The sequence below is a fragment of the Ochotona curzoniae genome, unplaced genomic scaffold (genome assembly GCF_017591425.1).
Source record: "Ochotona curzoniae isolate NIBS_2020 unplaced genomic scaffold, NIBS_Ocur_1.0 scaffold_4506, whole genome shotgun sequence".
Classification (NCBI taxonomy): Eukaryota; Metazoa; Chordata; class Mammalia; order Lagomorpha; family Ochotonidae; genus Ochotona; species Ochotona curzoniae.
This window is the reverse complement of record NW_024467119.1, coordinates 52091971-52118415: the sequence shown is the minus strand read 5'-3', so window position 1 is coordinate 52118415 and position 26445 is coordinate 52091971. Positions and strand designations below refer to the sequence as shown.

General features: G+C 38.5%; 1 protein-coding gene across 5 annotated transcripts in view; it reads left to right on the top strand.

The window, feature by feature from the left end:
* The window catches only part of SEC24B (SEC24 homolog B, COPII coat complex component), an 80530-nt gene that overhangs the window by 27256 nt on the left and 26829 nt on the right, over positions 1 to 26445 (top strand). For 2 of the 5 annotated variants that reach the window (XR_005882390.1, XM_040967321.1), the window contains exons 4-7: positions 5786 to 5890; positions 18314 to 18394; positions 22790 to 23013; positions 25775 to 25959. Coding sequence is in view for 4 of the 5 variants with exons in the window: in XM_040967321.1 (XP_040823255.1) it covers positions 5786 to 5890; positions 18314 to 18394; positions 22790 to 23013; positions 25775 to 25959 (595 nt within the window). In the remaining variant the exon portion in view is untranslated. The remainder of the gene's footprint in view (positions 1 to 5785; positions 5891 to 18313; positions 18395 to 22789; positions 23014 to 25774; positions 25960 to 26445) is intronic. The other 3 variants (XM_040967322.1, XM_040967323.1, XM_040967324.1) reach the window with 3 other exon arrangements.

Genomic DNA, 26445 nt, shown 5'->3' with positions numbered 1-26445 from the left:
CTCTCACTTTCCAGTGCTGTACCTTTTAAATTTAAAAAAAAAAAAAAAAAAAAAAGGCCCGAAGTGGTAGCCTAGTGGCTAAAGTCTTTGCCTTGCATGTGCCAGGTTCCCATATGGGCGCCAGTTCATGTCCTGGCAGACCTGCTTCCCATCCAGCTCCCTGCTCATGACCTGGGAAAACAGTCGAGGATGGCCCAAAGCCTTGGGACCCTGTACCTGCCTGGGAGACCTGGAAGAAACTCCTGGCTCTTGGCTTTGGATTGGTTCAGCTTTGGCCATTTTGTGCACTTGGGGAGTGTATCAGTGAATGGAAGAGCTTTCTCTCTGCTTTTTCTTCTCTCTGTATATCTGACTTTCCAATAAAAATAAATCTTTTACAAAAAGAAAAAGTTAATAAATTTTAAAGCATATGTGCATAAACACATACAACACTGTTATTGTCAGGTTAAATTTTCTAAGTTTTACATAGTTATTAATTTTAATATTACCTTTACATCACCATTTCATGCAAATACCTTTAACATTTAAAAAAAAAGAATTATTTGTAAGGTGGGAGGGAAGGAGAGACAGAGATCTTCCATCCTCCAGGTTACTTACTCCTTAGATGCCTACAGCAGCCAGAGCTGGATCAGGCTGCAGTTGGGAACACAGAACTCCATCTGTGTCTGCTGTGTGGGTGACAGGTGTAAGCACTTGGGCCCATCTTCTGCACACTTGCAAGGTACATTAGCAGGAAGCTGGATTGGAAGCAGCGGAACACTCTTGAATAGAATGGGGATGTTCCTGGCAGTAACTTAGTCTGATGTGACACAGTGCTCATTTGCTCACTGTTTGAAACAGGCACAGCGTATCCTACCCTCCTTTTGTGAATGGCGTAATTGAAATTTTTAGAGAATAGATGAATGACCCAGACATTCAGACTTGCCAGGAGAAGCACGAAGATCAGGTGCAAACCTCTTGCCTCTGAGCTCAGTGCTTGTTGAATTGTGTCAGCAGTTATACAGCATGCTGTGAATTTCTTTATACCATTGTCAGTACAGTATCTTGCCAGATTCTTTAAATGTATTTTATCACAAACATCAAGGTGAGCTAGAGGTCACTTGTTTTTAGATGGTATCTTCATACAGTGTAACTGGCAAAAGCAGTTCTCAAAGCATGGTAAATAAATGTCACTAGGTACTGGTAGAGTCATTGGCTGGCAATTTTTTGTGGAAGGATGTAGAAAATATTAAATATTTTTTTTTAAAGATTTATTTATTTTTATTACAAAATCAGATGTACACAGAGGAGGAGAGACAGAGAGGAAGATGTTCCGTCCAATGATTCACTCCCTAAGTGAGCGTAACGGCCACTGCTGTGCCAATCTGAAGCCAGGATCTAGGAACCTCCTTCAGGTCTCCCATGCGAGTGCAGGGTCCCAAGGCTTTGGGCTGTCCTCGACTGCTTTCCCAGGCCACAGGCTGGGAGCTGGATGGTGAGTGGAGCTGCTGGATCAGAACTGGCGCCCACATAGGATCCCGGCAGGTTCAAGGCGAGGACTTTAGCTGCTAGACCACGCTGCTGAGCCCGAAAATATTAAATATCTTGTAAAATACAATAGTGTAAAATTTCACTACCATAAATATTTTATGATAAAATAGATGTAAATGCTTTATTGCCTATCTCATTGATTTGCAAATAGATTTGCAGGAAGTTTTTATCTTGGATTTTTCCCAGAATATCTTAAAAAAGTTTATTGATCCTAGAAAACATTCTGCTTGTTTTAGGGAATAACTATTACTAAATATACTACTCAGATTGGGGGAATCTTTTTCCTGACTGTGCCCTATAGGTAAGCATTGAGAACAGATGAAAATTATTGTTTTATTAAATATATACAAAAGCATGCTTCTAAAGCTCATTGATGATAAGAATAGTATGTACATAGTATTCATATGGCAGATATTAAATATCTAAGCATTTCAGTATATTTACTTTTTCATCTTCACAAGTCATTTGAGGAAGTTTTTACGTTTTTTAGATGAAGTTGGAGGAACAAAGGGGTTAGTATCTTGCTCAAGGGCATATAACTAGTGTCTGATGTAACTTGGAAGTGAACCCGGAGTTCCCATCTGAAACCACAAAGTGCTGATGCTTCTCTGTTTAGTGTTTCTTTTTAAAGTTTGAGAGGCAGACAGCCAGAGAGAAGGTGCCATGATGCTGGTTTACTCTCCAGGGGATTGTAATGCCACTGCTGGGCTGGGACTGAAGTTAAGAGCTGGAAAGTTAATCATGCCTCCCACTTGGATGATAGGACTCCAGCTGGTGGAGGGGTCACTTGTCATTTCCCAAAGCCTGCATTGACAGGGAGCTGGAATCAGGAGCTGCAGCTGGGAATTGAACTCAGTTACTCTTAAATGGGGCTTGAGGAGCCCAATAGTTAGGCCCTGTTCAATATTTCTTAGCATTTTTGCTTTGTTCTCATGAGAAGCCTTCAAAGACAGTGAATTCTTAGTAGTGGTCTGCATAAAGGCAGAATTATTTAATTAAATATTTTATGATTAACTCCTCCCATCCTGCTTACAGTAGGTGTAAACCAACCCTTTTAAAAGCTAACATGCCTCAGTGTTGGCTAAAATGTGTCAAGCTAAAAGAAAGGTTATATGTTGGTTCCTTGTTCAGCCATTGGAGGAAGAAACTTTGCCTTTAGCAACTGGAGATTTTTTTTTTTTTTAGCTCTGAGTAGTGGATCCTAGTAGGGTTTAAGAGAAATTAAGGTTGTGCTTTTCCTTAACAAAAGGAGAGGACGTCTATTGTAACAGGTATTTTATTATTATTATTTTTTTAGGTCAAAAGCTTCAAGTTCAAGTCCTTACATAAATTACTGATTTCCTTAAAATTTTCTTTTTTTTTTTTGGTAGGATTGCTTGAAAAATCTGGTACATGCTAGTACATGTACTTAGGAAGCAGAATAGTTCACCTCCCCAAGGGCTTTGTTCTCTCAAAACAGGCTTGATTTATTCCCAGCATAGTTGTATCTAGGGAACAGTGAGGATGTCATTTATGAAGCATCCCTTAGGATGTATTCTCTCCAAGTTTTGTCTAACAGTACTTTTAGGAAATAAAAATTGTAAAAGAGCTCTTTATCACTTCCCATTCTTTAAACTGCTTCTTACCTCTTAGTTTACTAGGTTCATATCTTGAAGTTCCTGGTAAGGCAGGCAAACTTGGGACAGCACTTCCTGTTCAGTTGGTGGCTGTGGTGATTGGCAGGTGCTCCATGTGCATTACCACCTTGGGCTTCAGGCTGAACTCTGGGAGAGGGATCATTCTACCACCTTGTGTATTTGCTGTTGTCCCACACATAGATTCTAGCTGTTTTAAGAGGGTTTGAGTAGAGATGCTTCAGGAACCGTTTACATAGTCTAGAGTATGTGACTTGACTGTCATCTCTTTGTGGCTGTAGCTCCCCATTTGTTGCAGTCAGTTCAGGGCACTTTGAAATGGAGCAGTTATTCTGGAGCTCATAACTATTCTTTGGTGAATTAACTAAAATATCATGTTCTTGTCCTGTTCTACAAGTTTTTGTTCACTTGAACAAAGATAGCATGTCGAGTCATAGTTAGAAAATATTGACACATGTTGACACTTTTATCTCCCTAACAAAAAAAGATTTTATCTATTTTTATTGAAAATCAAATTTACAAAGAGAAGGAGACATGGAAAGAAAAATCTTCTGTCCACTGGTTCACTCCCTGAATGGCTGAAATGGACCAGAGCTGAGCCAGTCTGAAACCAAGAGCCAAGATTGTCTTCCAGGTCTCCGATGTGAGCACAGGGTCCCAAGCATCCTCCATTGCTTTCCCAAGCTATAAGCAGGGAGCTGGATGGGAAGCAGAGCAGCCAGACATGAACCAGAACCTGTATGGAATGCTGGTGCTTGCAGGTGGATGTTTATGTGCTGCCCCCTATCTATCCACTTCTTAAAACAGATTGTACCTTTGTTTGGGAAAGACAACTAAAAGTATGTCATGAATCATTCCCTTAATATAGTATATTGATAACTAATAGATCATAAGGTGCTACAATAAATTTTATCATTTTCTTTCTTATTTATAAATCTGCTTACTCATAATTTTTAGAAATCGTGTAATTGACAGTGGGTGGGAGTTTGGCTGGCGGGGAAATTCCAGCCTATACAAAATTGTAAAAAATAATAATAATAATTAAAAAATCATTGTGTAATCATCTCATTTACTTCCAACGAAGCATTGGAAATTGTTCAGTAGTAAGTAAAATAAACCTGTTTTCATTCAGTAAATTTGGAAAAAGGTTGCAGTTATTTCATACTAGGTCTATGGATTTCCCCCTGTAGAGCATACATCTGTATTTGGCTCCTTTGTCCAGTTAGAGACAGCCACTTTCATTCTCATTCAGTCATAAAGACAGTGGACTCTTTTCTGATTTTTCTCCTGTTTATTGGCCTGTATTAGTTCAGAACAAGAAACGATACTTATTTCTTCTTTCTCATTTCTTATATATATCTACATAGGTATGCCTCCTAAAGTGCAGTGCTAATTGTATTTTGATATGGCTTAACGAGTTGTTAAATTGTTTTCTATTATAAAATCTTTTACTGTTAGCTTCTGTAAACATAAGCATAGTATATTTACAGTATATTTACTATAAGGTCTAATATTAGTAACATTTTCATTTTAACTAGGCTTATGTTAGAGGAATTTTCCTGTCTGATTTTGGTCTTTCAAGGTATAAAGTTTGTTTCTTGTCTTGCCTGAATTCATTTTAAATTGAGTTTTACTTTCCTCAGTGAATTTATGATAGCTGCTATTTTATCTATTTTTGGAAAGGTTTCAGCAAAACTAGCAGATTATTTCCTGACTTCTAAAAATCACAGTGGGAAGATTAAGGCTTCACTTAACTGTAGTTTAATGTTTGCTGCCTTCTAAACTGAAATTTGACCGTTTAATCATTCTGTTTCTTACTATAGAGATAAAGTCGTCTATGCTAGCCAGAAGTCACCTAGGGAAAAAAAAAAACAAACCAGTTGCTGGTGTCAGTAACAACTGTGCCTTTCCTGCTGCATCTGTCTTCTGTGCTCTGGCTCATTCCGTTGTCCAGTCACCCATCTCTTTCAATGTGAATGGGATGACACTGACATGACTGGTCATCCCAGAAAATTCACCTGATTGTGAATTTTTGCAATCATAGTTGTAAGGCAGCAGTTAAGCCTCCTCTTCTTCTTGCTCTTCTTATTTTTCCAAGTGTCTACTATAAGCAGAAAACTATCCTGAGTACAGTTCTTTGACTGTCCATCCTTTTTCATTGGGAAGTGGATATCATCAGGGTGGCACTGTATAAGGAAAATCCCAAGTAATTTGTATGTGTTTTGTTTGCTGTACAAATTTAGTACAGTGGAAATGGTCACTGCCCACCAAGACTGCATAGTCCAACAGGAAGTATACCCCAAAAGTCCCCAGATGAAAGAAGGTAAATGTCTGCAGTGTTCAGTGACATTTTCCCAGAACATCATTGCAGTTTCCTAAATACTATTGATACTATTCATGGTACTTGAAAGCTGTTCTTGTTAAAGTTGCTTTTACTAAATTGCTTTGCAGAGATACTCTTAACTTCTAATTTTGAATAATATATTTGCTGATATTAATATGCATGCTGGGATGTCCTTTGCAATGTCAGAGTTCTTTCTCACTTTTAATGCAATGTCAAAATTTTATTTCTTGTCTTTCCTATTGGTTTGACTCTTGTGTTTGTGCTTTCCACTTTACAGGCATGCAGTATGGTGAATATGTTAATAATCAAGCTAGCTCCGCACCAACTCCCTTGTCATCAACTTCCGATGATGAGGAAGAGGAGGAGGAGGATGAGGAAGCAGGTCTGCTTTAGCTTTACACCAGTTCTTGATTTTTTCCTTCTCAAGTTTTCTTTTATTTCCACAGACTTAACCTTTAAAAGAATATGTGTTTGTGAGAATTGGCACAATGAACTTAACTTAGTTTGGGTTGCAGAAGGCTGGGTCATTTGAAATGAGGTTTTTGTTCTGTTTTCCTCCTTGGGATATCTTTATCACTTCCTTATTAATGTAATTAGATTTTTTCTGATGGCAGATTTTTTTTTTCTTTTTTCTGAAATGCATACCCGCCCACATCACATGCAAATAAATGAATCCTGGCTGAAGTTCTGGCTGATGATTGCTGTGGCAGCCTTTGTTTTATATTCTGCTTTGCATGCTGCTCTGGCCTACTCAGTAAGGGCCTTGTGGACTTAACACTGGTGGAGAAGTAGTGTTTGTGGGAGGCCCTTTGGACCTTTTTTTCCTGTGTTTAGAATTTGTGGTTATTTTCCTGCTTCTTGAAGTAAAGTTCTTATCTTGGTAGCTAAAGAAGTTGTGCATATGCTTATACATTGCCAACTATGGAATAGCTTGTTCTGCCTCTGATGTTCTGCCTCTTATGCCGCAAATTCGATAGTTTGATTCCTCCATTAATTCTAAAGGAGGAATTCTAGTTTGGGGTGCTAATTTTTTTTCACTCTGAGGTATAAAAATTTATCTTTTGGAATTATTTAATAGTAGAGAATCTCTGAGCAATCTCCCATCTGTAGGTTAATTCTCAGCTTGCCAATAGTGGCTGAGGCTGGGCTTGGAGACAAGGAGCTCAGGCCAGCTTTCCTATGGAGGAGGCAGGGCACATGATTAAATTAAAACTTCCTGTTGTCCGCCAAGGCCTGTGTTAACAGGAAGCTGGAGTTGGAAGCCGTGGTTGGATACTGAACTTAAGTTCTGCTATGTGGGATGTGATATCATAACCAGTAGGCCAAGTGTACACCCCTGCTTATGACTTTTAAGTTTTAACATAATTTCTAATTTTTGGAAACATTGTAAAAGAAAGTCATTTCCCCAGACAACTCATTTCTGTGCACATGTTTTATAGTTCTTTTCATATATTTTTTTCCTTGCAATTTGAAGCTAATTTGAAGATATTATGAACTTTTCCCCTGAATACTTGAGTGTATATTTATTCATTATAAAGACAATATCTTTCATAACCGTAATACTGTTAATCCGGAAATTAAATATTGATGCAAACAATGTCTCATACATAGTTCATATGGTTAATCCATATAGTTAAATCTCAGCAGTTGTCTTAATACTCAATATAAGAATCTTTTCTAGCTGTATTCATAGCCCAAAATATGTCTACATATATTTTTTAATTGTATTAATTTTCTTTTTTCTTTTTTTGAATGGCAGACAGATACATTTGCCTCCCCAAATACGTACAACAAACAGGGATAGATCAGGCCAAAGGCAGGAGCATAAAGTGCAATCTGGGTCTTCCAGGTGGGTGACGGTTCTCCAAGACTGTACATCAGTAGGAAGCTAGAGTGTACAGCAGAATGAAGACTCAAACTCAGGCAGTTGGAAATGGAATGCAGCCTTACCAAGCAGCATCTTAAGTGCTGCGCCAAATTCTCTCCCCTTGCATGAAATGTAGTTGTTATGTTGATCTGGAACGATTCCTTAACCTTTATGTCTGTCTGTCTGTCTGTCGGTCTCTCTCTCTGTTTTTAGCATGATATCCTGCAAATTATTTTCTTGTGTTGAAATTCAGATCTTGCCCTTTATGGCGGCATTGCCACTGCCATGTTCTCTGATCATTCTTTCTGTGGTACATGATCTCAGTTTTTTCCCACCTTAGTGAGGGTAACTTTGATCAGTTGATGATTAAGGTACAACCTGCTAGATTTCTCCACTATTTCTACTCCTTTGATACTAATAACCAATTTGTGGAGAGATGTTTTTTTGAGATATGTAAATAATCCCATTTTTTCCTAAAATATTATCCACTAGGTTTGGTACCCACTGCTGATTTTTATAAACTCTGTCGTTCTGTGTTGATGAGTTGGGTTTTTATTATAAGAATGCTGTTCCTTTTCCTTTGTTGATTACTGCAGCTCTAAATTGATCAAAGGGATTTTATTATATTCAGTTACTATCACTAGTTATTTTGATTTTAGCTTGTCCTGGATATGGTCAGCAGTGGTTACTTCACACTGCTCCATTAAGTTAAAACGGTTCCATGAATTGTTCAGTCTCTGTATTAAGTTCTTTCAGGCTGCAGTAACAAGTCCACTTGTCATCTACTTACCTTTCCATGGTCCTGGAATGAGCGTTTCCGTACTTCTGGTTTCTTTAGTGGAGAAAAGGTATTTTCAAAATCCAAGATCTGAATGTAGTGTATGCTCATTGCTGCTGAGGATTTACTCTTCCTAGGCCCAGAATTTTTAATTATATTCATCTATTTTTCAGTTCCTATGTACATTGCACATTGCTATCTTTTAGTCATTATTTTGCAGATTTCAGAAATGTGTTACTTTGTATGTTATATTTGTCAGTATGCCATTTTTTGCTTTCAGAAAGGTGCAGCTTTTGAAATTTTTGTTTGCTTAGATTGAGAAGAAAAGATTAAAATAGATTTAGCATTTATGGCTTTTCTGCTATCACTGCATCTTTATTTAACTAATTTTTTTTTAATATAGTGTAGATGAAAGATTCCTGAGGTTTTTTTTTTTTTTTTTAAAGATTTATTTATCCATTGGAAAGTCAGATACACAGAGAGGAGAAGAGACAGAGAGGAAGATCTTCTGTCCGATGATTCATTCCCCAAGTGACTGCAATGGCCGATGCTATGCCAGTCTGAAGCCAGGATCCAGGAACTTCCTCCGGGTATCCCACACAGGTGCAGGGTCCCAAAGCCTTGGGCCGTCCTCGACTGCCCTCTGAGGCCACAGGCAGGGAGCTGGATGGGAAGTGGAGCTGCTGGGATAAGAACCGGCGTCCACATGGGATCCTGGTGCGTTGAAGGTGAGGACTTTAGCCTCCAGGCCACGCCGCCGGGCCCAAGATTCCTGGGTTTTTAAGTGGAGGCAGATAGCTTTTAGTAATTTCTGACATGCTTGAGCACTTACTGTATGCCAGTAAGCACTAATGAGCTGTCTTCTTGGTTTTTTTGGTCAGTTTTTCTAGCTTCAAATTCTGGCTTCATCATTTACCAGCTTTGTGCCCTTAGACATACTTCTCAAATTCTGAGATTCAATTCACTCTTCTGGAAGAAGGGAGTGATATTAGTGACTGTTTCATGTAAGTGATTTGAAGATCAAAGATACAGGCATAAATTGTTTAGAAATGGTGCAGTGGAAAATACTGGTCCTCATTACCACACGAGAGTATGCTTTTAGCTCAGTTGATTTTTCTCAGCAGTGAACTATCACTTACTTGTGATCACACAAACTGTTGAATTTTGCCGAGTAGGGATTCACACTGAGACCTGTGTCTGCTGAAAAGAAAGGTGTCTCCCCTCAGAGAGAACAGGAAACCTGGAGTCTGGAGAACCCCTGGCTTCAGGCAGCACTGCAATCGCCGTGGCACTGATTACGTGCTCTCACTGTGCTGTGTTTATTACACATCAAAGTCATGGGATGGCGTTGTGGGTATTTTCCCTGGAATCCTGCTATCTCTGCTCATGGCTTTTTCAAGTGATTTTGTTGTTGGATCCAAATTAAAGGAACGATCTGGAGTTGGAGGTGAAGAAAACCTCGTTTTAGAAGGGATTTTAATTGTTTTTAAAACACTGCCCAGAAGATAGCACAAAGCTCTTCTGTGATCTGAGACTGTGACAGTGTGAAGCTATGTTTGGCAAGTGATGTGGAGTTGGAGAGTAGGACTTTCTGCTTTTTCATTACGAGTTTCAAAGTACTATTAAGTGCCTGGTGCTGCATCAGAGATAATGAGTTTTTAAATTTCTTTGTTTCATTTATTTATGTGAAAGACTGAAGGAAATGAGATCTTCTCTCTGCTGATAAAAAAAAAAAAAAAATGCCACAAGAGCTAGGTCTGGACCAGGGCAAGGCCAGGAGCACAGAACTGAAACCATGTCTTCTTGGATGGCAGGGACAGTTACTTGAGCCTCCAGCAAGCACATTTATAGGAAGTTGTATGTCACACAGAGCCAGAGCTTGAACACAGAGATTGAAATGAGGTTTGTGTTATCAAACGCTCTGACTTGACCAATGTGTAAGATCCCAACCTCCTTTTGTTATTTTAAAAAAGTTGTCTTCTATTTTGACACAGAAGGGGTTGATTCTTATAGATGATCAAGCAGTATTTCCTGCTTACCTCTAGCTTCCCAAAGTGTGGAAATTTCTTCCCTTTTAATTGATGCATGCTTATTATTTTGATTTAATACATGTAGTATATCCAAGAATGACAATCGATCCCGTCAAGAAAATAAAAAATATGAGGAGTTTTGATATTAGTATATATTAAAACCTATAGTAACTTTAGTAACTTAACGTGCAGGTGTATTCGTTGCTTGAATATTTAGCTTACAATTATCTTGTATATTTTATTCCTATGGATGGGAACCTGCTTTCTACAAGGTAAGGGAACATGTTGGCACTGTAGTGTAAAGAGATTTAGTACTAGTGTCAGAAGGTATTTTCAAATGAAAATGATGCTCAAATGGTGACTGGATATCTAGGCTAGCTACATATTTATTTGACTTGAATAGTGAACGTTTGCCAATGCGTTATTTTTCCCATTTTATTGTAAACATATAGTACTTATTCAAAAAGACATAGATTGTGGACTAAGTTCCTGTAACTAAATCAGAATAATAAATTTAAGTTGTTGATTATTTCTCTGAGAAAGCATGTTCTCAGTTCTGAACAAGCAGTGTATTAGCAGATTACTTAATAATGTCCAGGGTAAGTTTTATGTAAACACTTTTATATACACAACCAGTTTGTATTAAAGCAGAAAATTACAATAAGTCCTATGTTAGTGTTTGTGTGTTGTAGAAATAGCTAGCAGAACTTGAACCAGATATGGGGTGGGATGACTGGAAAGTTTGTCCCAGGGAGAGATGCCTGAGCTAAGTCTAAAAGGAAAAGTTGGAATTAGGCAGCTGAGAGATCAGGGGAGAGGCAGAGACGTAAAACCAAACAATAAGTTTGAGGAAACTTGGTAAGATTGGGGAATTTTAGTTTGTGGTTTACAAAGGAGAGTGACAAGATGAGTTGAGTGATATCTGATTGGAAGGCTGGGTGAGAACCTTATATTTCTGCTTAAGTACTGTAACATTTATCATGAAAAGTACTTAGGAGTCTCTTTAAGAATTCACATGGGAAAATAACAACTGAGTTTGCATTTTAGAAAGATCTTTTGGGCCTTGTTTGAAGACTCAATTGGCTAATCATTCCACTGCAAGTGTTGGGATTCCATATGAGTACTAGTTGAAGTCCCAGCTGCTCTGCTTCCAGTCCAGCTCCCTGCTTATGGCCTGTGTAAGCTGTGGAGAATGATCCAAGCTTTGGCACCCTGTATCCATGTGGGAAACCTGGCAGAAGCTCCTGGCTTATACTTTCAGATTCGCTTAGCTTTGGCCATTGCAGCTATTAGGGAGTGAACCAGCAGATGGAAGATTTTTCTGTAAATCTGTCTTTCTAATTAAAATGAATAATTTTTTTAAGATTTATTTATTTTTTCTTTGGAAAGTCAGATATACAGATATACAGAGAGGAAGATCTTCCATCTGTTGATTCACTCCCTAAGCAGCCACAATGACTAGAGCTGAGGTGATCCAAAGCCAGGAACCAGGAGTCTTCCACATGGGGTGCAGGATCCTAAAGCATTAGATCATCCTCTACTACTTTCCCAGGCCACAGGCAGGGAGCTGGATGGGAAGTGGGGCTGCCGGGACATAAAACATCACCCATATGGGGTCTTGGCATGTGCGAAGTGAGGAGTTTAGCTGCTAGGCTACTGTGGTAGGCTCAAAATTGAACAGATCTTTAAAAGAAAAGAAAAGAAAAAGATCTGTTATAGGCAAACTGGTTGGAGCCTAGTGAAACAACTTTTTGGAGTAATCTGATGGGAAAAATAAATTTTTGACCTAATGTAGAAGGGAGATTAGACAGGGAGTAGCATAAAAATATTGCCAAGGGAAGATATGCATTTCTGCAAATAAAAAAATAGTCATAGTAACATTTTAGTAATTACTGAGGAAAATTGGTTGAAAGCTGAAAAAAGATGGATTTGTTTATGAGAAGGTTCTTGTGTTTTCTTTTTGTAGAGAAAAGAGAGACAATGACATGCATTTCCTGCATCTCTTTACTAGTGTTTGTTTCATGTATGTCTGCTTATTCTTAGTGTAGTAGTCTTGAGTAATGGGCATTTTTGAACCTGTTGTTACTGTGAGGACCAGTGCAGATGTGAAGTTTCTTATTTTTTCTCTGCTGGCTAGTTTCTCATTGAGCCTTACTAGTAAGTCCGCTTAAGGCATCCATGTTGTTTGACTTTTAAAAATGCTTTATTTATTTTTGTTTTATTTTAAATGCGGAAAGAGACACAGAAGCAGATGAAAAGAGAGCTGTAATCCGCAGCTTCACTTGCCAAATGATAACAACGGCCAGGGCTGGTCTAGGCTGAAGCCTTGAGCCAGCAACTCCATTCACATTTCACATGTGGTTGATAGGGGTCCAAGTATTTGAACTATCGTTGACTGCCTCCCAGATACACACACACTAAGAAACAGCTCGATTAGAAGCAGAGTAACCAGGTGTTCTGATATGGGATGTAGACTTGTCAAACAGCAAGTTAACCATTGTGCTTCTAGTTTCATAGAGTTTTGGTAGTGATGACTTTATAACTATTTATAACTATTTTGACATGTGCACAATAGATGTGTGCAGTTATTCTAAAAGTAAACTCAGGTTTCAGACTGTTCAGTAAATAAGATGGAATAATTTTCTATAAAATTTACAAAGTTTGTAGCTTTAGATTATTAAAATAAGAAATATTTAAAATATTTACATTTGATTTGGTACTAAGGCTAGCATAATTAAGTAGGTTAAATGCTCTTTGAAATAATTTGATATGTATAAATAACACAGTATTTGGATTGCGTTTTCTTTTAGGAATAATTCTTACCATTCACATTTCAAAGTTTCACTTAATCTGGGGTCAGTGTTGTGGTGAAGTAGGATAAGCTGCAGTTGATTCAGGCTGTTCTGCTCCTGGATCAGCTTCCTACATTAACAGAAAGGGAAGGCAGCAGCAGACGACCCAAGTACTTGGGCCCCTGCTGCCCACGGAGGAGACCAAGATTTAGTTCCTGGCTTCAGCATTGCCAGACCTGGCTGTTGCAGCCATTGAGGAAGTAATCCAGTAGATGGGAACTCTCTCTCACTTCTCTCTCCTTTCTTTCCCTTTTTCTGTCTGTTGCCCTGTCTTTCAAATAAATCTTAAAAAAATAACACAAAACAATTTTAGCTTGGTCAGTGTGCTGTAACATTTTTTTAAAAAGTTTTATTTAGATATAAGACAGGTACCATAATATTCACTTGTTTAAATTGTTGTATTCTAATGTGTTTAGTATATTCACAAAGTTTGGAAGCCCTCACTGTTATGTAATCCCAGAACATTTCATCACCCCAAAATAGATACCTTATACCTTTTAGCAGCCACTTCCCATTCTGCCTTCCCTTGCCACGTACATGTAGCTCTGGGCAAACTTAATACATTTCTGTCTGTATTGATATGTCCATCTTGAATATTTTGTATAAATAGATCACATATTATGTAGGATTTTTCTTTTAGGATAATGTTTTCAAGGTTCATGATGTTGTGAGCTATACCAGTACTTCATTTATTTCTTATGTAGATGCATCACATTTGTCCATTTGAGAGTTGATAGATATTTGGGTTCTTTTCATTTGTTGGTTTTTGTGAAAAATGCTGCTGTAAAATTGGTTGGCAAATTTTTATGTGGAGTTTTATTTTCATTTTTTGTGAATGGAGTTGCTGGGTTTATGGTGTTTTCATAGTTAACTTTTTAAGAAGCTGCCAGATTGTTTTCCCAGGTGAATATGCTACTTTACAATCTCATAAAGATTCCAGTTTTTCTACATGCATTGGACAACTTTTTGTTGCATTAGCTAAAATACCCCATAGGAATTGCTTGGGAAGAAAAGGCTTTTTCAGTTTGTAATTTGGACATTACGCTTTAGAATTGAGCAGCCCCATAGCGAAACGTCTGATGGAGGCTGATCATGGCAGGTGAGGAGGCATGGACTCATGGTCAATCAGGAAGCATAAAGAATAGGTAGATAGAAAAAAAAAGGAATAGGTAGATAGAACTTGAACTCAGTCCTCTTGCCAGACTCACCCTCCTATGACACACCCCTAGTGATCTAAAGACCTTCCACTTACCTTTCAAGTCCTTCAGATGCCATAGTTAAATCAAGTCTCTGTTCTTGATCCATTGGCCATTAACACAAAGATAGAGTTTAAATATCTGCAAGAGTTTTAGGGAGACAGGTTCTACTTAACCCATATTGCCACATCCTCCCTTAAAATTTGTATGCAAAACCTATGAAGGTTAACAATCATGCAGCAAAGACATCAGTGACATGCACACAGAAAGCGCCTTTTGTTGGCAACCCTGCATTTGACCCTCACAACTCAGAAAAATTGGTTTTGCAGATGATGGAATGGAGCTCTGAAAAGATAAGTGACTTGCCCAAGAGTAGCTTCTAAATCAACAAGCAAACTTGCACACTCTGATAAAATTGTTATCAGTCTTTTTGGTTACAATCATCCTAATGAATATGATGTGGTATCTCACTGGTATATTGATTTTCATTTCCCTAATAATGGGAAGTGGTGTTGAGCGTCTTCATGTGCTTATTGTTCATTTATCTTCTTTGGAAAAGTAACTTTTTAAACTCTTTGAACATTTTTATTTGGATTTTTCAATAGTAAATTTTAAGGGTTAATATATATATAGTATATACTAAACTCTAATCAGATATAGGGTTTGCAAACATTTCCTTCCATTGTGTGGATTGGCTCTTTGCCCTCTGCCCCACCTTTTTTTCCTTAAAGATGTATTATTTTTCTTGGAAAGGCATATTTACAGAGAGAAGGAGAGATAAAAAGACCTTCCATCCACTCCTTCACTCCCCAAGTGGCCATAATGGTTGGAGCAAAGCTGATATGAAGCCTGGAACCAGGAGCTTCTTCCTGCTTTCCCAATTGGGTGTCGGGTTCCAAGGTTTTAGGCGGTCCTCTACTTGCTTTCCCAGGCCACAGCAGGGAGCTGGATGGAAAGTGGAGTTGCCAGGACATAAGCAGGCACCCATATGGGATCCCATCAGATGCAAGAGGAGGATTTAGCCACCGAGCCATCACGCCAGGCCTGGCTCTTTACTTTTTTGATGGTAACCTTTACAGCATAAAAAGATTTGGTTTTAAAGAAACATGCTATATGTTTTTCTTTTTTTGCTTGTTTTTCAGTCATGTATTTTTGAATGCATTGCTTAACCCATTCAAGATCATGATGATTTACTTCTGTTTTCCAGGAGTTGTGGTTATAGCATTTAAATTTAGGTCTCTGACCCATTTTGTATTAATTCTTGTTTAAAATATGAGGAAAGGGGCCCAGCGCGGTGGCGCAAGTGGTTAAAGGTCCTCACCTTGCACGCCCAGGATCCCATATGGGCGCCGGTTCTAATCCTGGCAGCCCCGCTTCCCTTCCAGCTCCCTGCCTGTGGCCTGGGAAAGCAGTCGAGGACAGCCCAAGGCTTTGGGACCCTGCACCCGCGTGGGAGACCCGGAAGAGGCTCCTGGCTTCAGATTGGCATAGTATCGGCCGTTGCGGCTCACTTGGAGATTGAATCATGGGACGGAAGATCTTCCTCTCTGTCTCTCCTCTCTGTATATCCGCCTTTCCAATGAAAAAATAATAAAAATAAATCTTTAAAAAATATGAGGAAAGGATTCAAAACCTTTCTACATGTGAATATATGTGGTTGTTCCAGCACTGTTGAAAAGTTTTTTCCCCCCATAAATGCCTTGATAAAATGTTTCATTGAATTTTCATATAACATAAAATTAGCCATTTTAAAATGTAATAATTTAGTATATTTGTTGTGTTGTATAACTGCTACCTCTGCCTAGTTCTCACTTTGTGAATATACTAAACTAGATTGAACTAGATAAAACTGAAAGCATTTTTGTCATCCTCAAAGAAAATCTTGTATTTGTTAAACAATAACACTGCTATCCTGCTTCATTATTGCAATCTGCTTTCTATCTCCATGTATCTAGCTATTCTGGTTAGTTCATTTAAATGGCTTTATGTAACATATTGTCTTTTATGTCTGACTTTTTCAGAATTTTATTTTTATAACTCAATAATATTCCATTGTATAAATATACCAGATATTTTTATCTATTCCTTTGCTGATGAATATTTGTGTTTTGGTGCTTTTTAAGTCCAAATCAATTCGTTTGTCCATTGAAAGAGCTACTGAAAGAGAGAGAGAGATCTTCTGTCCACTGATTCATTCCCCAAATACCCAAAACAGCTAAGGCTGGACTAGAATGGAGTCAGGAACTCCATCAGGATGTCACATGGGTGGCAGGAACCCGGGTCCTTGAGCCATCATCTAGTGGTTTAACAAAAATCTGGATAAAGTAGAGGCAGAACTTGATCTTAAGCACTACTACCATCTGTAATGTGAATGATTGTCCTGGGTTCCTGATTAACTTGGTATGCCACAATGCCTACTACTGTTATAATGGCTTTTTTAATGCTATTACTGTAAGATTTTTGACTATGTATCAGTGTCCTAATATATAAGGAACAAAACGGAAGACCTGTTACCTCCCATTCTTTATGGGAAGTATGTGGGTGGATGATGCAAAAACTTTGTTCATATCACAAAGAAAGCCTTTAGTGGATACCTCTTATTTATTATATAGCTCTCATACTTGTTAAGGGGCTTCAGGGTCACTATCTCCTTTAACTCTCATGAGAATATTATAGAGAACACAAAGGGCATTTAAATGCTTTTCTTGTTTTGTGGAAGAGTGCATTCATGGATAATTTGTTCCAAGTTATATAGTATCTAAGTGTGAGGCTGATGTCACTGGTCTCATGCTTCCACATAATGTCCTTAGTGAATTAATAAAATGTTTTTGTTTAAGTGACTTTAACTGTTATATCATTAGTCAACCTACCCAGTTTATATGGTTATTCCAATAGTTCAGTGAAAGACAGTGTATACCTAATCTCCTTTTAAACATTATTTTTAAATTTAATAACATAATAGTTGTACATTTCCATAGGGAACAGTGCAATGTTTCAGCACATATACCATGTCAACCCTCTGTGCTGTAGAACACTGTGCTTATGCTTTTAAGTATCACAGTTGAAAGTGGCATAAAATGTAGTTTAAACACCTGTTAGAATATTTATGTGAAGAACTGGGGATAACCTTAGGGATAACTTAGAATCTCATTGTGAAACATCAAACTCTGTGATACAAGAGAGGAACCAGGCGTAAATTGTGTTTTGTTTGCCAGCATATACTGTAGCGTATCTGTGACAACTTTAAGTTCTCACTAAAATATCTGCAGAGTAAAATCCATTCACCAGATTTTATCAAAAACTGCCACTGACTTTCTTCCTTACAAGTTTTTCATAAACACTAAAATGCGTGTGATCAGTCATTTTTATTAGAGTACTTTATTCATATTTCTTTATTAAATGTGGCAAAAGATTGTATTTTTTCTATTTATTTTTTTATTTAGATTCTTTTATGTTATAGTTCCATAGGCTCTGAAATTTCCCCTTCTGCCTTCCCAAGTCCGACTTACTTCCCCATTTTATTACAGTAGTATAGTCTTTCCTTAGTAGTCCTAAGTCTGTCTTTGGCAGATTATATTTAATCTTCATTCTGCCAGTGCATAAGCTGAGCTACTGAAAAGCTTGGTAGTATGTCACAGACTCCTCTGAGTATTTCAAATATGGTATTTCATTATTGTAGTCATTTAAGATTTATATTTATTTTAAAATACTCTAAAATTAATTATATGGTATCTAATAGCATCAGAATGCAAGTGTGGTCTTTATAACTGTATTAGCATTTCTACCAACTCAAAATGTCTAATTGTGTTTGGCTACTTTAAATAGTTCATAACTTTTCCTCTCTAGGATGCCTTACTTACCTGTTACTGAATTTTGTTCTATAAAATTCATATTCTTCTCACTCTTTTCCTCTGTGTTTATTAATAAGAATCTGTAACTGCCTTTACATATCAGTAATTTGACTTTTTATGAGTCAGGATTTTTCCTAGTTCAACAAAAGCATCTTTTTCAAGCTTGCCGAAGCCTGCTCTAAGATGATGTTTTCATTTTCAGCTTAGTTGATATTTTGTGTTTCCTTTTAGGTGTGGACAGCTCTTCTACCACAAGCAGTGCTTCTCCAGTGCCCAACAGCTATGACGCTCTTGAAGGGGGCAGCTACCCAGGTGCTGTGGTGTTCTGTGCTTCCTTGATGTGAATTTGAAAAGTTACTGACCAGTTACCTTCAAATATGAATGCATATTACATATAATGAGGCTAAGTTTTTTTGTTTCAAGATTGATTCATTTTACTTGAAAGGCAAAGTGACAGGGAGGGAAGATCTTCTATCTGCTTGTTCACTTGCCAAATTACCAGACAGCCAGAGATGAGGCAAGCCAAGTAGAAGCCACGAATTCCATCAAGGTCTCCCACTTGGCACAAGCACTTGAGCCATCATTTACTTCCTCTAGTTTGCATTAGCATGTTTGGCATTTCTCAGCCTTAATCTCACAGTGTTTTCCTATGACAGTTGTCAGTGTTTCTGGGAAGCCTAAGGACATAAGAAAATGCGTTGTTTCATTATGCTGTATCCTCTGTGTCTTTTTCTGTGTTTCCAGTACTTTCAGTAGTGAACAACTTTTTTTTACTGTCCCCTCTTAAAAAATAATTCGAGGGCAAGAGGTGGCTGTCACTGTAGGGGTGCATCATGTTAATCCACTGCTTGAGATGCCCGCATCCCTTGTCAGAGTACCAGTTCTAGTTCTGCCTCCTTGGCTTCTGTTCTAGCTTCCTGATAATGTGCCTGAGGAAGCAGCAGGCACGTTATCATTTTTGTAATTTTTCTTTTCTTTTTGTCTGGTGACACCAATAGCCACATCTACCTCTCTGTTCTTTTTCTAATGATTCTAAATTTGAGGACTTGGAGGTCAAATAATTTTGCTCTTTTTCTTTCTGGTCACTTTGATAATAACAGAATGAAAGTTACTTGAAGTGGATTGTTTTATACTTGAACTAAATACACTATGGTGTTATCACTGTACTATAAGGCACTTGAGATTCTCAGAACATTTTCTTCTGTTGAAGAATACTTGAGTAAGCATCTTTCCCTCTAGGAGTCATTTGGCTGTACATAAATTTGTTAGAAACAAATTATTCCAAAAATAATAACTTACTATCAGAATGTTATGGAAGAGTTACTTTATATTCACTGAAAGGTGAGCTCTACAGCTGTGAAAGTCTAAGCAAGTTTTTATTTTTTAAGCTGTTTGTACTGCACCAAAATTAATCTGTGGGAACATGTATAACAGGAATAGTAAATGGATTGACGATTTTGCATATCTCAGGTAGTAGGAGGGGTTTGCTGACTGTTCACTCCCCCTTTTTTCTGTCTTCTCATCACCACAAGGAGAGAAGACCAGGCAGAGATCCAAGGACTGTGATCCTGCATTGATGTTCTGTCCTTTTGAGGAGTTGGAGAGCACAAGGAAGCTAGGAAGCTGACCCATGCCAAATCAGCGCAAAATAGTAGCAGAATTTCTAGGAATATAACTTCAAAATTTGACTCTAGAGTTGGTAGATAATTGGGATTCCTTGAGAAACTTGTATATAAAATTAAAATTAGTCAGAGGCTTAAAATTTTTCCTCACATGTATATACCATAAAGTGATCAAGTCAGGCAGTTAGAATTTCTGTCTTTAATCTTTGGAGGGTACCCACTCCTTCCTTGGAGTTCTTCATGCAGTATATAATGCATTATTGTGAGCTGTAGTTACCTGTTGTTCCTTCCAACAGTGTTTTAGTACTTGTAACACAATTTCACCCATTTGACCCTTCTCAGCCTCTAGTAAACCTTTGAATTCAGGTTGACCTTTTTAAATTTTCACATTGGGGCTGTTTTTGTATAGCTGGTAAAGCCACCAGTTGTGATGCCAGTGGCCAATATGAACATCAGTCGAAATCTCAGCTGGTCTATTTCCAATCCTGCTAATGGCCTGGAAACAGCAATAGAATACGGCCAGGTACCCGGGCCTCTGCCGTCCACGTGGGAGACCTGGAGGAAGCTCTGAGGTGCTAGCTTCAGTCTGGCTCCGTACCTGTGCAGTTACCAGGGAGTGAACCAGTGTGCAGAAGATGTCTATCTCAGGTTCTTTCTTTCTTTGTCTTTCCCTTTCTTTGAAACTCTGCCTTTAAGATAAACAAATATTTTTAAAATCTGGTTTTTTTCCTCAAAATTTATTTTATATATTTGAAAGGCACATTTACATTGAGACAGATAGGCGTATGGCCACGAAATAGGGATAGACGGGAACTTGTCCGGGTCTCTCACATGAGTCCAGGCCCGAAGGAGCTAGGCTCTTCTGTGGTTCTCCCGGGCACATAAACAGGGAGCTGGATCATAAGTAAAGCAGCCAGCACGTGAATCAGCTCCAACATGGGGGTAGGTGTTGTAGGCAACAGCTTTACTCACTGCACCACACCACAGCACAACACAACACTGGCCCCATAAATAAATCTTGAAAAGAAAAACTTCTACATGAGATAGAAGTAAATCAGATACTTTTAAGAAAATGTTTTTCATTCTTATTGCTGGTAATGAGTGTAACTTTTTATATTTCTTTATATGAAAGAAAGAATTATTAGGCATTGAAGTTAAAATAGGACTAATGGTCAAGATGCCAAAATTTTAAAATTGGGTTGTACAGTAGAATATGTTTAGGATTTGTTTTTGTTGTGCTTATATGTAAAAAAAAGTTTGAAGATTTAATTTTCTTTATTTGAACTCAGAGTTGAAGAAAGGGAAGGAGAGACAGAGATAGATTTTCTATCTGCTCATTCATTCCTCAGATGGCTGTAGTGGCCAGAGTTGGGCCAAGCCAAAGTTAGGAGCCAAAAACTTATTTAGGGTCTTCTACAGGGGTGCAGAGATCTAAGCACTTGAGCCATTCTCTATGGGAGATCTTGATCCAATATTGCTATTGGATATAAGTATCTTACATATTATAAACCTAGCTAGTCAGTACAGCTGTCTTGTACTTTGCCAGGTGGTACTGTGTAGTCCACCACAACTTAAGTAATCCATTCACATTCTGGAGTTGTTTATTACAAGACTATCACAAAATTAGAAGATGCGTATGAGCTGGGATAAGCAGGGGAAAGAGGTGGTCACGTCACTGGAAAGTACCCAGATTACTAGTAGAGGTTGAACAGAAGAGGTTGAGGGGGGAGTAATACCCAGAGGGCTTTGGGCTTCTTGACAACTACATGGGTTGACCGGGGTCTCAAGGTGCTGTTGAGACAGGAGAAGGGTCTCAAGGCATACACCGAAACCAAAGGGGGTCTCGAGTCTCTAGAGATACACCAAGACCATGTTCCTGCTGCCACTTCCAAAGGCTGAGTAAGCCGAGATCCATTCTGGCACTCGCCTACACTTCCCCACTATTTTCCCATGCCATTAGCAAGGAATTGGATCAGAAGTGGAGCAGCTTGGACTAGATATGTGGTGCCTACACCACAAGTGGAGGATTACCTTGTTATCTCATGGCGCTGGTCCCTTGCCTATACATTTTATAGAAGTTATGCATGGTTTTAACCAGAATTAAAATGTTTTAAAAGATTAAGTAAAAATAGCCTTTGATTAAATTTTATATTTGATATCTGTCACTTACCAGATTTTATTCTCAGCCTTGGACACTGTTCTATACCAACTTTTGTACTTCTCATGGTTTCTTTCTGCAGATAACAGACTTCATTGGTGGTGATAGGTCATCCTTTCCATGAACTTTTCTTATAGGTGGCAGGGTCAGATTAAGGATAATTAGAGAATAGAGGCACTGACGCCCTTTCTTATTGTTTGGCTTTATTTTTTTGCTTCTTAACACCAATTCTGCTGAGAAGATTGTAGGAATTAAAAAGTATTAGCTGTGTGCGTGTGTGTATCTGTTGAAATTACACTCTGGAATGTTAGTGAAATGACAGAAAATATGAAGTTTTCTTGTAAATATACCTGTAAGAAAAGACTGAAGAACAACATGTAAAACAAATTAGCATAAAGTGACATATTATTGAAGTTGAGTGTTAGTTACATGAGATTTGTTATTTTTCCTACTTTGTGTATGTTCAAAATTTTATACAAGTTTAAAAGAGAAAAAATGGGGACAGGGTGAGAATGGCAGGCTACTTCTCTGCCTGCAGAATCAGCATGCCTGTGGAAGCTAGTTCTACTCCTATCTGTTTCAGTTCCAATCTAGCTTCCTGTAAATGCCCATGGAAAAGCAGCAGAGGATGGCCCAGAGCCTTGGACCCCTGCACCCAAATGGGAATCCCAGAGGAAGCTTCTGGCTCCTGGATTAGACCAGCCCACCTCTGACTGTTGCGGTCATCTGGGGAAGGAACCAGGCAATAAAAGACTGTGTCTTTCTCTCCTCCTCTCTCCATAGCTCTACCAAGTAAAATAAGTAAGTCTTAGAGAGAGAGAGAGAGAGAAAGGGAGGGAATTTCCAAAGGTTATGGTCCGACTAGAAATCAGATCTCTAAGGAGGTCAGATTTTCAGTCACTAATACCATGTTTTTCCTTTTTTTAGATATGCTTTCTTCCTCCACAAGTAGCCCTGCCCCTGAGCCTGCACCTGACCCTGATCCTGCTACAGCTCCAGCTCCAGCTGTTCCTCAGCCTTCAAAACTGGCCAAGCCTTTTGGCTATGGTTATCCAATTCTGCAGCCTGGTTATCAGAATGCTGCAGCACCACTGAGTTCTGGAGGACAGCCCAGTGGCCAGGTGTACTCTGGATTCCAGCAGTATCCTCAAGTAAGTACTCAGTGGCATAAAGATTGCATTTGTAAAATCCCAAATCCCAAGTGATCCAAGTGGATTATAGGCACCAACACAGATTAGCCCAGAGTAAATGTACATTGTTTTTTAATACAATGTCTCAACAAACACAAGCACTTGATATGCATTATTTTCTCTTCGAGTGTATATAAAATTTGATCCTTTTTCTTGTGTGTATAAACAGAGAAAGATAATACCAGATTTTTAAAGAGGTTAAATCCAGATCATCATTTTTGCTGTGATTTATCTCTTTATTGTCCCTTTAATCTTCAATGTCTGTAATATACAAAGGACATATTTCATAGACAGGAAATGAACATAAATGTTTAATTTTTTAAGTTTTGTGTTATTAAGCTAGCATTCTCCCTTGAGAATTCTATGGTAAAATGTGCTCCTTGCCAATCAACTGACGCCAGTGAGAACCTCATCAGTGAGAACCAGAGTCCACATGCTCTGGAATTGCTGCTAGGATTCACTTTATTTTTCCAGAGCCATCTTTTTCTGTGTGATAGCAGCTTAATAAGAGAACATTTCTTGGAAAGATGGGTAGGGAAATGACCAAATTTCCAGAAGCCTTTCTAATTATAATGAACTATTCTTACTAAGATAATCTTAGAGAAATTTCATCTTCTAGTGAACTAGGAGTAAAAACTCAGAAGGAGAAAACTCATTTTTTTCTGCTGTTTAATCTTAGAATTAATGTTCAGATGGAAATAAGAGAAGGAAAATTTGAGAAAAATGCCTAGGTGACTCTTAAAGAATTTAAATATTTCCTCTCTGACTTTCTTCAGAAAAAGTTTGCTGGTGTGTGACATAGAAGAATATAGATGTGATTTTCTTCCATATTTCCAAAAATTTTTGTTTATTTTCATTTTGAATACACAGGGAGAGATAGAGCATGTCATACCCTCTTAGTTTATTCCTCAAATGCCCACCACAGCCAAGGCTAGGCCAGACTGAGGTTCTGAATCCGGACCTCCATCTAGGTCTCTAGTACTTGACAGGCACCCAAGTGCTTGAGCTGGAACCTGCTACCTCCCAAGGTACACAGGAAGCTGATCAGAAGTGGACTGATAAAACTGCTGTACCAGATGTTCATACTGCTTTTACCATTTTATTTGAAAATTATAGAAAAGGTAGAATTCTCTCTGGGGTGCAGTTACGGTGCCAGTTGGTATTGCCAGTGTCTCATATTTGAGTGCCCAGATTGAAGCCCTGGCTCTGCTCCTTGTCCTGCCTTCCTGCCACTGTGCCCCTTGGAAGAAAGAAAGGGGTGACTCAAGGAGCTGGTGGCTGCTGCCCGTGTAGAAGACCCACATTGGGCTCCCTGTCCCGAGCTTTGTCGTGGCCCCACCTTGGCTCCTGCAGGCATTTAGGGAGTGAGTCAGTGCATGGGAGAGCTCTCTATGTCTTTTTAAAAGTTATAACCTTGCTCTATCTTTTGATGGCAATCGTTTTCATATTCTAACACTAGTAAAGGAATCAGAGAAGTTTGGATAAAAGAGACAGACTAAAAAGGGACTTAGCAAAGTGGTTCGAGGACGACTGGTAGAGGTCATTGACTTCGCCTTTCATTCCTTTTAAGCTCTTCACTGAAATGCAGTCTGTATCATTTAAAAGTATACAAAGCAACAGGGCCAGAGAGTGGACCAGTATATATATAGGTTTATCCTTATAAAATAAAAATATTGGGAAGGACTAAACCAAGTAGGGGAGGTTGTCTCAAGTAATACTAAAAATGCAATATGGTAAACAGAAGGCGAAGTGAAACTAATTAAACAACATTGTACACTTCTGTAGCATCAATTATTCTGAAAATTTGCTAGTTAAGAAATCTCCAGGGGCTGGCATTGTAGCATAGCCACCACTTGTAATTCTAATATCCTGTAGGAGCACTTGCTCAGGTCCTGAGTGCTTCAGATCCGTCTTTATGCAGATGTGCCTAGGCAGGCAGCGGAAGATGTTTGAGGCAGCTCAAGTGTTTGAGTCCTTGCTGCCTGTGAAGGAGACCAGGATGCAGTTTCTGGCTTTTGACTCCTGGCTTTGGCCTCTTCCAGAGCTGGCTGTTGTGGCATTTGGATAGTGAACCAACAGATAGGCCATCCCTCTGTGCCTTCTGCTCTTTGTCAGTCTGCCTTAAAAATAAAATCTTGGGCCAGTGCTTTGGTGTTGCATGCTAAGCCCCTGCCTGTGATGCCAAATCCCATATGGGCACCAATTTGAGTCCCAACTATTCCAGTTTGATCCAGCTCCCTGCTAGTGTGCCTGGAAAAGCAACGGATGACCCAAGTCCTTGGATTCCTTCATTCACACAGTAGACCAGTCATGGCCATTGTAGCCATTTTGGGAATGAACTGATGAACAGAAGATTCTCGTCTTGTATCTCTCTCCTCCTCTCTATGACTCTGCTTTCCAAAGAAAATATCAATTTTTTACAATTTTTTCAAATGAAAATAAAACAAAAAGATATAAGCTTTGTCCTGCCATTCTGGTATGAACTATTCATATTCTTGATGTTGAAAACATTTTTGCTAAAACCTAGTTAAGATTTAAATTTATTTAATATTTTCACTGTTTTTTCTTCAAGTATGCTTTAAAGTTACCATTTTATTAATTCATTCTGTTGCTAAATCAGGTTTAATTATTTTTTGTCTTCTTTTTCTGTTTGCTGAGTTCCTAGATAGAGTGATTTCTGTGTGTAATGTTGTTTTACTTTTGTTTGGAATTGCTCTTGCAGCAGTATCCAAGTGTGAATCAGCTGTCCTCCAGTCTGGGAGGCCTGAGCCTCCAGAGCTCCCCACAGCCGGAAAGCTTGCGACCTGTGAACCTCACCCAGGAGAGGAATATTTTACCCACGACTCCTGTCTGGGCTCCTGTCCCCAACTTGAGTTTAGACCTCAAAAAGCTAAACTGTAGCCCAGAGTAAGTATTTATTTTATACTCTTTCTTAAACATTCCTTTGTGGAAACAGTGTATGATTTTAATGAATAGTAAAAGTAGTATTTCCTTACTGGAAGCTTTGTTGATGTCGACTTTGTTGTCTTAGTTTATGTGGAAGAGTAGGATGTGAAATTCAGCTTTAGGTGATCTGTTCCTCAGTCTAGTCTCTGACTTCATAGTAGAAAAATTGTTTCAATTTGAAGGAAGGATTTCAGGAACCATGTAGATGACTGTATTTTCAGATTATCTTTTTTAAAAAGATGGAATCTTTAAAAATATCTCGCCTTCCTTAGGCTTTGCTTGAAAACAATGCACAGCTCACTTACATAGTTCCAAGAACAAATGTAGCCTAAGTGGTTTATCTCTGCATTATGTCTTTCTATCTAGTATAGGACAGGAAACCCACAAAATCCCAGGCTTGTTGACCCAGCTTGTTTAGAATTGGCCTAGCAAGCATTGCTCACCTTG